The 13,298-nt window shown below is 35.5% G+C and overlaps 1 protein-coding gene across 1 annotated transcript; it reads right to left on the minus strand.

Annotated features, from left to right (window-relative positions):
- Positions 1–8,899: 8,899 nt before the first annotated feature.
- LOC142556911 (uncharacterized) lies at positions 8,900–9,769 on the minus strand. Its single transcript, XM_075668404.1, has one exon. The coding sequence runs from the start codon at positions 9,767–9,769 to the stop codon at positions 8,900–8,902; it is 870 nt and encodes a 289-aa protein (XP_075524519.1).
- Positions 9,770–13,298: the final 3,529 nt, after the last annotated feature.

The raw sequence follows: 13,298 nt of genomic DNA on the forward strand, positions 1-13,298 counted from the left end.
TCACTAATTTGTGTCAGTTGGATAAGACCCGTCAGAATAGATCCTCTTATTTGGGGTTTATTTCATCCTACCCATATGGGCATTGCCCCCATGATAGGATGGATGACCAAGATTTACCCATGCATATATAGGATCCATTTTTTTTTGAAATTGTATGTGTGGCAAGATCTTACCCGTTGAAATGAAGTGAGGGTAGTGCCCACATTGGTAGGATCTCATTAACCCTTATTTGGATATATGATATGTCCCTCGTACATACATACATATATATATATATATATATATAACAAAACACTTGTTTTATAAAAAAAATGCTATAATCAGTGTGATTCAAATATTTTAAATCATATATCATATCAATAGTTATTTCGATTACTCTACATAATAAGACTAATTATTATACCCCAATAATATCTTTTCTAATAATTACATTCCTTGCAATTGATGAAAATCGAAATCGTGATCTTGTATCTGATATCAATTATCAGATCGAGCACTTGACGTCTTATCAAAAATTATAGCTGATGGTAATAGTAAAATTCAAATATTTTAAAATGTACAACAGCTCAAGCACCACGTCTCGTTTGTTTTACCCAACAAAGACAATTACTATACTGTAAACAATATATAAACACTATATTTGAAATGTTGTAATAATAATAATAATAATAATGATGATGATGATGATGATGATGTCATACCATGGACGCGTAATGATTCTAGTGGAGTCCCCATGCCTCATATCATTTTACTTGTCTTATATTATGCCTCTAACTCTTGGCATATGCATTTCAAAAACTCAGACTCATCACTCAATTACAGGGATGTCAATTTAAGTGAGTTGAGTTGAGCAATATACTATTCAAAAATTATTCAACTCGAAAACTCTCAACCCAAACCCGAATTAAATCCATCAACCCGATTTTGTATTTTTTTAAAAAAAATTATATAAAATAATATTTTAATTTAACACATAATAACAAAATCTCCCTCATATATATGATTTACATTTTAAAGTCTAATTATAGAAAAATAAAATATATTTATTAAATCAAATAAACAATTATTTAAAAATAAATAATGTTCAAAATAAATATTAAATTATGAAATTTTATGATATATATAAAATAAATATTTTTCCACACATACAATATTTAAAAATACATGCAATATTTATTAATTATATCTTTTAAAAAAAATTAACCCGAAACCAACCCTACCAAATCATTTTTTTCGGGTCAGCTATCGGGTCCAAATCGATCTGATCCGAACCCGAAAAATTTAAACCCAAACTGGTTTTTTTGGGTTGAACTGTGTCGATTTGATATGTCGTGTCTAATCTTGACACCTCTACTCAATTAGGCTACTACTCTTTTGAATATGATGATGATGTTTTTTGTGAGTCCCGGGGCCAAAGAGGGCGGGGGGTGATCGCCGGTGCCATCAGTTGCACGGAAAATGAGCGGCTCCTGGCAGACTTCTAGGTGGAGGGAACATGAATGAACCGACCCACACGGGAATGAGAGGGATTCCGAGACTGTTCAATGTAATGGACTGTACAGTTGAAGAGGGATTAAAAGATTTGATTTGTACTACTCATATCACGAATGTGCTTTTTTTTTTGTAGCCCCTCACATAAGAACTCCAAAGTTAAGCGCGTGCTTGACTTGGGGCAATTTTGGGATGAGTGACCTCCTGGGAAGTTTACCAGGGTGCGTGTGAGTGAGGACATAAGCACGCTGGAAAGACTCGTCTAGGTACAGTGAGGACAGTCGTCGAATCTGGGACGTTTACATTTTTGGTTAGTTTTTTTATATTAATTGGATCATATGACCATTTTAACTGTATTTTTAGAAATTTATGATAAAATTGGAGTGTGGAGAAATTTATTTATTTTTAATACTAAGCCCAAGAAATTTGGAAAAGACAAATATCATCGCTCCTTATAAATACATGCTCATGATTCCATAACTATTTAATTTTGCGTTAAATAATATATTAATTGTTATTTCCGTGAGTCATAATGACTAATATTGAAATCCATTATTATTTTAAATATAATATTAGGTTTCATTTGACTAAAATTTTATAAAATAATTCTTTAATCCTTTAATCTTTATTTTTTTAGGGTATATACACCATCCCTTGTTCATTTCAAATTCGTACGCATACTGGGATAAATAATTTCCAAGCAAATATTAATAATAAACACGAATAATTTTCAGGCAGTTCTATTGTTTCTATCAGAGATTGCGCCAACAAGAATACGTGGAGGACTCAAACATTTTATTCCAACTTAATGTCACCATTGGAGTACTCTTTGCCAAACTTGTAAATTACGGAACTTGAAAGTAATATTTTATTTATTTATTGCTTTATATAAGTTTTATATAAAATGTAGAAATATTTAGATTTTTTTCCAATTAAATCTGCAGCGTTATGATAGGATCGATTAGGAGAGTAAACATTGAGCTACAATAGCTCGATTCTTGAAATATTGAACACCGATGAATTAAATCGAGTTTGGTATTCAAATCAAGCGAAAAACACTCGAAATAATCTTTCGTAGAAACCGATTAAATATTTTGTAAAGCATTTAAAATATATGCAAGTTGAATGAGTAAAAATATTTTGGTTGAAACATTTTATCAAAAACTTGGTATGCAATATTTTGGTATTTGAAGAACACATAAAATGCTTCAACAATGCATCTTTAAAAACAATGGAAATGATAAGTAAAGCAATAAACAAATAGACACGAATTTGTTTATGGATGTTCGGAGACTTCAAATGCTCCTACGTCACCCCTTCTTCCCCTTGGGAAGGATTCACTAGAAGACTTTGATTTATACAACTCTTTGTAAAAACTCACTCAACTAGGACTTACCAAGTGCCTAAACTGAACTCCTAGCACTCAAGATTGTAGGCAGCACATCGCAATCAACATATTGTTTAATGTCTCATATGCAAAGACTACATACACAAGTTTATTGTCTTTGTGCAAGACTCACTCAATTAATCTTTGAAGTTCAACTCTCTTGTATATGTGTGAGTGATTGTGTGTGAGAAATTTATCCTTTACAGTGTACATCTCAAATTTATCCTCACACAAGGGCTTGTGCTCTCAACTTGCTGATATATCCATTTAACTGTCCATGCTTTTAATCCACTTCCAAAGCTCTTGTTTGATCTTCAATATGTTGTATTTATAGGCCCCAACAATGATATATACGTTAGACACAAGAATATGACCGTTTGAAAAGTTTCTATACTGTTTCTGAGATTGCAACAGTCAAATTCTCCTTGCTGGACATTTTTCCGACTGGTCAACTCAACTGGTCGTTCAGTTCAACTGGTTCGATTCAGTTTCAGCTGGTACTTGTCGTTCAGTTCAACTGGTTCGATTCAGTTTCAGCTGGTCTGGTTCAGTTAAACTGGTTCGGTTCAGTTTCAGCTGGTCTGGTTCAGTTCAACTGGTTCGATTTTAGTTGGTCAGCAGCTGGTTCAGTTCCAATGGTCAGCAGCTGGTTCAGTTCAGTTGGTCTGGTTCAACTGGTCTTCAGCTGGTTCAGTTAGTTCAGTTTCAGCTGGTGTGCTGAAATCAGCCTAGCTGATTTCAGTTTGTGCAGAACCAGTAGCTTCATCGTCATTTATCAGCATCTTAAACTTCGATTCAAACTTTGACTTCTGAAGATGATTTGTAGATATTCGTCTTATCTTTCCAACTCATACTGAATCGCTTCATTTCGATAAATGAGCTGAGAGATATGACCAAAACACCGCAACTGCTCAAACCCAACTAATTGTTGTTTTCGTGTGATCAGTTCTGTAATTCAGCGACCAGTTAGACCATGATAACATCCGATTTTGCCCAACTGACGTGAAATACGACTTGTTCTAAATTGAGTTTTCTCATTAGTCAAGTTAGCGGATTGTCATTTGGATCGTCCAACTGAGAGATATCTTCCAAATACCGAATCTTGCCAGAAATTCAGTTTGTCCAGAATTCAGTTTCGGTTTGCTTCTTGTGTTAATAACTTCACACTTGAGTAAATATGTTAGAAACACAATAACAAGTTTGTTAACATCAAAATCAAGATTGCGAATATGAAATGTTCCAACACGTTAGAATCTTGAATGTGAAAAACCATATATATATATATATATATATATATATAAAGTGAGGTAGGTATATCGATCCTACTATGTTCATGATATGCTCCGACTTTCTTAAATTGTTACAAATTTAAAATGTGACCAATTTAATAAGGGAAGATAAATTAATTTTTTTAATGGAAAATAGTAAAATTGGCCTCATTGTAATTTTATTTCTCTATTTATTCACATTTTAGTTTTCGTATGGTAAATTTTATTGTTTTTATAGATGTGTTGAATCAACATTTGATACTAGCAATAATCTGGGTTTTTTTTTTATAAATAATTTAAAAATATAAATTTATTTCAAAATTAATTATTTTTAAAAAAATTTCACATATACTTTAATACGAAGCACAGACGCTGGAGCGGCCGTGCTTCGTAAGCACGGACCATGCTCCAAGTTGGAGCGTCCGCGCTTACAAAGTGCGGACGCTGCAACGTGGAGGCGTCCGTGCTTTGTAAGCGCAGTCGTTCTATCGTACGTGCTTCATAAGCACGGACGCTGGACGTGTCCATCTCCTACCCTCACACCCCTTATCCCTTCGCCAATCCATGTCTCTTCTCTTTACATTCTCTCCTACTTCCTCCTTCTTCCATTTTCATTTCTCCTTCTCTGTATATCGCAATTTCTCAATTCGTCACCGAACAAATTTTGAGATCGTTGCTTACGTGTTTTAATACATTGTGTGAGTCTAGTTTGCATCGTTTTAAGTTATTTAGAGTCTACATTCTGTCTATTTCTTCTTATTTTATTACATTTGATCACCGCTCACTTAAGTATGTTAATGTGCAGAAAAATAGAAAAAAAGCAATTGGAAGAGAAGGATGGGGACAGAAGATGTCGCGCTAGTTTGACCGCCCCAGCGCGAGAAGCTGACGAAAAAGAACAGAAGACCTCGCGCTCGGGCGGTCATGGAAGGCACCAGTAGTACAGTAGGTCGCGCGCTAGTTTGGCCGCCCTAGCGCGAAGAAAAATTGGAAAGTTCCCTTTTTGGATTTTATTCAATTTGGAAGGTGGATGGCTAAAGAAGAAAACCTAGGCACGAAAATTGGATCATTATTCAGACATTATTGGAGAGCCGCCAGATGCTTTGGAGAGGAATTCGCGCTTGGATTGAAGATTCGACAATTTTTCGGGCATCGTCTTTGCGTTTTTCATCAAATCTAGTATTTCTACTCTAGTTTTTATCCCTTAAACATTGTTGTGTTTATTTTCACTATGAATTATAGTAGCTAACTTTAAAATATTTGTTGGGATTTAAGGGGATCATACCCTAAACTTTGATTTAATTAATTTATATTTCGATTGTTGCGTGATTCTTGAATGTGCTACTGTTTTTCATTGTGTTGTTAGAGCGTAGCTAACTTTAACAATGTTTTTATATTGCGAGTGAGTTCGAGAGAATAACTTGTGATAGGAACGAGTAGTATAATCCGTGGATTTACAATTTACATAGATATATGAAATTGGATACGCGCCGATAGTCATAGTCCGGTAGGGCGAAAACTAGAGGATTTCATAGATCGATTTGCGATGCACTCTTGATAAATAATTAAAGACATTTAATTAATTCATTGAGTAGAATTAGTTTGGCATAGCTCGAGAGAGTGTGTTCAATTGAATAGGAAATCCTGTCGGAAGCATACAATCACTATCGAACGAATTAATTAATTAACGAGGGGTAAGTGAACTGAAATTCCCAACAAATTCATTTCTCATTGAATTTTAAATCAACCATTTTAGATATTATCTTTCATTATCCAATTCCTGAATCATTTTATTTGCGTATTTATTTGAGCATGGTATTCTAAAACAACCAATCAATTTTCGTTGCTAATGATTTAATAACTGAAAATAATAATTGTCAAATACAGTCTTCAGAGGAACTATACTCGTACTCACGTACATTATACTATTACTTGACATCGTACACTTGCGATTAACTTTTGAGCATACAAAATCATATTTTTATTAAGGATTCCACAGTGCAAGTTTTGTTCGATCAGATCCACTAGAAGACTTTGATTTATACAACACCTTGTACAAACCCACTCAATTAGGACTTACACTATTGCCTTAACTGAACTCCTAGACTAGACTGAAGGCAGCACCTTCCAGTCAACACTTCCTTAATGTCTATGTGAGAAAGACTACATACACAAGTTTAACGTCTTTGAGCAAGACTGTATTTGAGTGAATGAGAATGTTTCTGTGTGAGAACTGAACAAGGATGTTCTCACACATTGAGGGAAATAAGCTTCTAATCTAAGCTGATATAACTATGAAGAGTTCCCTCTGGGCTTATTGTTTCTGAAAGCTGATGTACAATGAGCGTGCCCTTTCTTTTCTCTCGTATAAGCTTAAAAGCTTCTTCTCGTTCTTATTCTTCATTGTTGAGTCTTCACTGATCTTCTCAGTGAGACTCATTCGTTGTATCCGTTGCATCTTGAATTCGTTTCTTGGACTTTGTGTCTCGACTTTTCGATTGCCCTTCTGAAACGTTTTTTCTTAATGCTCTGATGCAACGTCCATTATTGTCCTTTGACTGGACAATGGCTTTGTACCTTCACGTACAGCTGGATTCCACTTGAAAGATTTTTGTCTTCATCCATAACTGAAAGATTCTGACTGATGCTTCAAACTGGTCAGTTGAACTGATCTTTCAGTTGGGCTGGTGAAATCAGTTGACTCGTCAGTTGAACTGATTTCACTCTTGTTCAGTTGGACTGATCAGCTGGGTTTCTTCATCAGTTGAACACTCCTTCAGCTGGCCAGGATTCTGAGGTTCTCCTGCTGAACCATCTATCAACTGGACAATCAGCTGGACTGCTCAATTGACGTAATCAGTTAGACTTATTCATTTTGTGCGATAAGTTGGGTCTTCAGTTTGCGATGTAAACATCTCGTGAGTGATCCTAGATGCTGCACACTAAGGTAGATTATTAGTAACACAATTAACAAGTTTTGTTATCATCAAAATCAAGATTGTGAACTTGAAAAGTTCCAACAATTTGATCACTACTTTGTTGAACGTTGGCGATGCGAGACACACACATTTCATTTTACATGTGGTGAAGCAACAATCACGTTACAAGATGTTTCAATAATTTGTGGTCTAATAATTGATGGTGATGCAGTTACTGGAATAGATGTATAACTTAAAGTTGAGGAATGACAACACATCTGTTTGGATTTGTTGGGATTTGTGTCATCATCCATGTTCTTCCGCCTAGAAGCCTGCCAGGAGCCGCTGATTGTCCGTGCTACCTCATGGCACCGGCGATCACCCCCCGCCCTCTTTGGTTCCGGGCCTCACATGCCCACCAGCTTCCGCTTGGTTCGTCCCGAACCACATCGTACTCGGAGAGGTTGGCTCTGATACCACTTGTAACGCCCCAGATTCGACGACTGTCCTCAATGTATCAATACGGGTCTTTCCAACGTGCTTATTTCCTCACTCACACGCACCCTAGAAAACTTCCCAGGGGGTCACCCATCTCAAAATTGCCCCAAGTCAAGCACGCTTAACTTTGGAGTTCTTATGTGATGAGCTACCGAAAAGAAGATGCAGCTTCTTGATATGAGTAGTACATATCAAATCTTTTAAGCCCTCTTCAACTGCACAATCTCATACCTGAACAGTTTCGAATCTTTTTCCTTCTGGTGTAAGATTGGTTCATCCATGTTCCCTCCGCCTAGAAGCCTGTCAGGAACCGCTCATTGTCCGTGCAACCTTATGGAACCGACGATCACCCCCCCCCACCCCCGCCCTCTTCGGTCCCGGGCCTCACAGTGCAGTTTTACCATTTCTATACCGTGAGTTGTGTAACGCGTCACGTATAGAGAAGAATACAATGGCTAGACCTTTATATATCATGCATATATAATTAATGTAATGTGATTATTTAACACAATGTTTTTGTTAATTTTATTGATCTAGTTTTATTATTATAAGCAGATATGGGCATGGAGCAGGATTAAATGTGTTAACACCGACCGAGATGTGTAAACATTAGTTGTACCTCCCATTGATCCAGATGCTATTATTCCAGTTTCTCCATATGGTGCATGGTAATATTTTACCGCTTGGGTGCAGACTGCACTGGAAAAAATTTCCAGTGCATAAACGTTCGCGCTCGAGCGGTACAATTTTACCGCTCGATCTCGACCATTTTCTGCTTTTTTTATTAAAAAAAATACAACTAAACTAAATTTTAAAAACTGTTCACCAAATAAAAGAAAAAAACGAACAATGAGGTAAAGAAATTAGTTCTCAGTTAACATATCAAGCGTTATTACAATTTAACAAAAGACTTCATCGATGTGGTCACTGTCTAAAGGAAGAAGTGTCCATCTAATTTCTCATTCGAGTTGTTCTGTCTCTGCGAACTATTCTTCTTTCACGTCTAACAGGGTTGTGGTGCAACTCGAAAGTTGGAGGATCCCAGTATCGCTCATCTGCAAGAGGTTAAAATCTGCCCTCGTACGTTGCTAAGTACTCGGATATATTATACCATGGCTGCACAAGTGTCGTGGGATCCAAGGAGTGCCACTTAGCGGTGTAAATAGCATGGGAACATGGGATGCCAAAAATCGTATATTTACCACATGAACAATCACTCGTGGATAACTTGACCACCTGCATATGTTGGCCGCGACTTGGTCTTCTATAGTTGCAAGCGAAGCAGTTTGCTCACGTACATCATATTTGGCAATACGATATTCACTAGATTTTCTCGCTCATTTCTCATACTTCCGACATGCATAATCTGACCACAGCTGAACCATACGACCACCTCTTGTCACACGTTCAATGAAATATTGTACGCACATCAGAAGTGTCAAGTGTACTATGATAGATCTAGAAAGTCTACGAACATTCTTCAACACACTGTTTAAACACTCCGACATATTGGTTTTCATCACCCCGCGACGCCAACCACCTTCATGAGCCAAACTCCATTTTTCTTTCGCAATTCCAGCCAAATATCGGTGCGCCATAATATTTTTTTGCTTGATTGCCTCCATTATTGCTTCAAACTTACAAATTTGATTTTGTGTTCCTGTCGCCCAGCATAAATCTTTCAAATGCACGTATTTGAATTTAGAGTTAAAGTTTGAACACACATGTCTCAAACAAAAACGATGCACACCATAAGGAGGTTGAAAATATGGTAGATCTTCAGCTGCTCGCATGATTCCCTTATGCCTATCAGAAATAAGACACACACCATTTTCACCACGAACAACATGTCTTCCTAGGTTCTCCAAGAACCATTTCCAAGAATCTGATGTTTCTTCATCCACAATAGCAAATGCTAGCGGTAGAACCTGATAGTTCGCATCCAGAGTGACAACGATCAACATTTTGTGCTTGTATTTGGTATACAAGTGTGTACCATCGACACTGATTATTTTTCGACAATACCGAAACCCATCAACACACGGCCTGAATGTCCAGAAAACATAGTTCAGTGTCTTATGCATTTCAGTGTTGGCTCTGATATGCTTCCACTCCACAGTTGTTCCCGGATTATATTTGGACAAAGCACACATATATTTTGGAAGTAAATGAACGGAGCTCTCCCATGTACCATAAGCAATTTCCATAGCATGTTTCAAACTTCGCCATGCCTTCGTATACGAGATTTAATATCCTTATTTATCTTTCACGTTTTCGATGATATACTTAATCTCGTACGAAGGATCACAACGAACAACTCCCAATACTGTATGTGCCACCATATCACTGTTCAAATTCTTATGGTCTATACCAACATAGGTAGATATACATGTGTGTGGCCTGTCATATTTTGTTATTTTCCAATAACCAGTTTTTGCCTTCAAAGAAGCGCGAAGTCCCCATCGATAAATGACCGTAGAAGAATTATTTAAGCAACGTAATTTCCACAAACTGCGTGTGCTATCCACGACACGGTACTCACATCTGACCACTCTAACTGAATAATCCTTCACAGATGCAATAAGATCATTCTTATCTTTAAATAACATATTAATGCATAATTCACCTCTAACCGGATTGTAATAGCTTGTTTGCATTCCAGAAGTACATCGACAGAATCAGGAGGCTCTTCCCCAAAAAATTTATTGAAAAATTATGGCATTTCAGAAGTGTTTAAAAGAAATGATACGGTCTGCCTCTGTAAAGTGTCACGAGGTGGTTGCTGAAATGATGTCCCCTCATCAAAATTTGAAATGTATTCACTTCATCATCATCATTCACTTCTTCTTCTTCAGACTCGCTATATGACATATCGGGTTCATAATCACTCCTCCAAATATCATCATTAGTGTCCAGATCCGGAAAACGGGCACTCGTATCTAATGTTGGATTCGGTCAATATGGAGTATGATTTTGTTCCGACGAGACATTGATATATTGATCCCAAGACCCACTTACATCATCGAAATTTATATTACTGAATCCTTCAGTAACCTGTGGAACATAAGATTCTACATCCTGGAAACCACCATATGTAGAAGTACCGGGTTGGTTATTGAACCATGAATCGGATGCATGTGGAACGTAGGATTCAGGATCATCAAATCCAATACGATGCTCAATTGAATTTGCTTCCACGTATAAATGCAACATATGCATATTGTCACATTGCATTATAAACTGTAAAGCATCATCATCAACGAGATTGACTTGAAGTTCCTGCCAAGATGATCTCTCCATGAATGAATATTTTGTTGACAACTTCAGAGAAAAATTCGTTGGATCGATTCCTAACATTTTATGCAAAACTTCAACCAATTCCAACAAATTAATAGATCGTAATATTCGTATCGGTCTAACAAATGGAATGCTATATTCAACCGATCCATTATCGATAACTACATGACCACCAAAATATAAGAGTACATCGATGTTAGACATTTTGCCGATAAAATTTGAGAGAAAATTTATGTAGATTCAAAGAGGAAATTGATAACTCATTCGTCGAAGTTCACAACAATTATATAGACGAAAAATGCTGAAGAATAATTTTCAAATTCACGTGAACATTTAGAAATTCAGAATTCACGTGAAAGATTCAGGAAATGAACGAATAGAAAAGAAACTAAAAAAGAAAAAAGACAAAAAAAATAAAATGGAAAAAATAAAGTACGGGAAAAGAATATAATATACAGAGTTCGTGATTACAAATCACGGACTTCCGCACACGTGGAGCATGGTCTGTGCTTATGAAGCACGGCCGCTGAGCAGCGTCCGAGCTTGAGCTTCATAATCATGGATTAAAGTAGATGTGAATTTTTTTAAAAAAATTATTTTTGAAATAAATTTATATTTTTAAATTATTTATAAAAAAGCCCTAATAATCTGTGCCACAATAGTAATATTGGGTGCCAGAACTTCGACGAAAAAAAATATAATTATATTTTAAAATATCAAAGATAATTGAATTTAATCGGCGAAGAAAGGACTAAGTCAATGGGACCGTAAAGCTAATGTTAAGTTTCAGATGTTTAACTGCAAGAAAAATTTAGTAATCAACAAAATTTTCAAGAAAAAATTAATGATTTTAAGTTACTAATCAGTATGTATTTCGTGTTTCCTCCAATGGTGATGAATCTCAGGATCAATGGATGGATGGAGACTGTCCTTGGGGTTGGCAGGTTTTTGGATGATACATTGCTGCAGATGTTTCAACAATTTATTGGGATCACGAAGGATTATTTTGAGTGTATTCCGTTTGGTTTGAAAATTAAATTCGATTTAATTCATCGGTATTCAATATTTCAAGAACCGAGCTATTGTAGCTCAACGATGATCCCCCCATCGATCCTGTCAAACGTGGAGAAACCAAATTTAAAAACAAATCAAATATCCAAAATAAAGTTTAAAATAAATAATTAAATGAAAAAACTAGAAGCAAAAATATAAACTACCATATTTGACATATTCTCATCTTCTAGAGTGCTTGAAGTTTCATTTTTGCTCATGGTTACAGAATCATGTTTAAGAATATTCGTATAAAGAGAAGTATTAAATAGATCAACAAGATAGAAAGATGAGAAATTTTTTTTGAAGAAGAGTTGGAAGAGAGAAGGCAGCAACACAAATGAGAAATATATTGAATATCTTGTGTTTGTTACAAAATAATAACCCTAGGAAAATAAAATTGTACATGAAGAGACCGTGCAGTGCAGTTTAGTTTTGGTCCAATATTTTTACCGCACTGTGGGGGCAGGGTGGTTTTTTTTTTTAATTGCGGTTAATTTTAAAAAATGAAATACAATGGCGCGGAGATGTATGGTCCGTTTAGGCGGTTTTCAGAAAATTTTGATCAGCCCTACTAATTTTCATGATATGCTCTCGCACACCATTCACATTTGTGAGTCTTAATGAAGAGAACTCTATTATTAGGATACAGACAAGGGCATGTCTGAAGTTTCAAACTGTTTATGAATTTCCTTAAGTAGGTCTTTTACCGTTTCACGCCCCTCAATCGAACCACGAATACCAACAGAGATATTTGTCTTTATGAACATAATGCAGAGGCGATTAGATCGCTCCCACTTTCAATAAAGATCAACCTCATCAGGTTCTCTGAATTCATCTATGGTAGGTGATTCGTTTTTCCTTATGGCATAGTAAATATTTATCCATCCTAATCGAATGAGAACTCTTTCAGACTTTGTAATGATCCCTTTTGAGTTCGGGATATCACAATTTATATCAGAGAAATTAACATGTAATACTGCAAGAAATTTAATAAACATGCTTATTAAAAAAATATTTTGAGGAAATTTCATGTTTTACTAATATTAATCATGTACAAAGAATCTAAGACGTAAAACTTTCTTGTGGGCTAGAGTTTTAAGTCAAATAAATTTTATGTAACTTTATAATATAACTATCAAAAGAATTTTCCTTTAGCTCTTGTGAGTAAATTAAAAAAAAATATTTTGAAATTTTATCATAATTAATCACACAAATACAATTAAAATTTGGGTAAAATTTATTATATTCGCATAATTAGTTACAATTTATATCCATAAGGTGATCTAAATTCACTTAATGTATAATTTTGCATAATTAAGGGTGATTTTGCTAAACTTTAATTATTTAAAAATCATTGGCTTCACTTAATTTTTTATATAATAATTA

The sequence above is a fragment of the Primulina tabacum genome, chromosome 9, assembly GCF_025594145.1.
Source record: "Primulina tabacum isolate GXHZ01 chromosome 9, ASM2559414v2, whole genome shotgun sequence".
Lineage (NCBI taxonomy): Eukaryota > Viridiplantae > Streptophyta > Magnoliopsida > Lamiales > Gesneriaceae > Primulina > Primulina tabacum.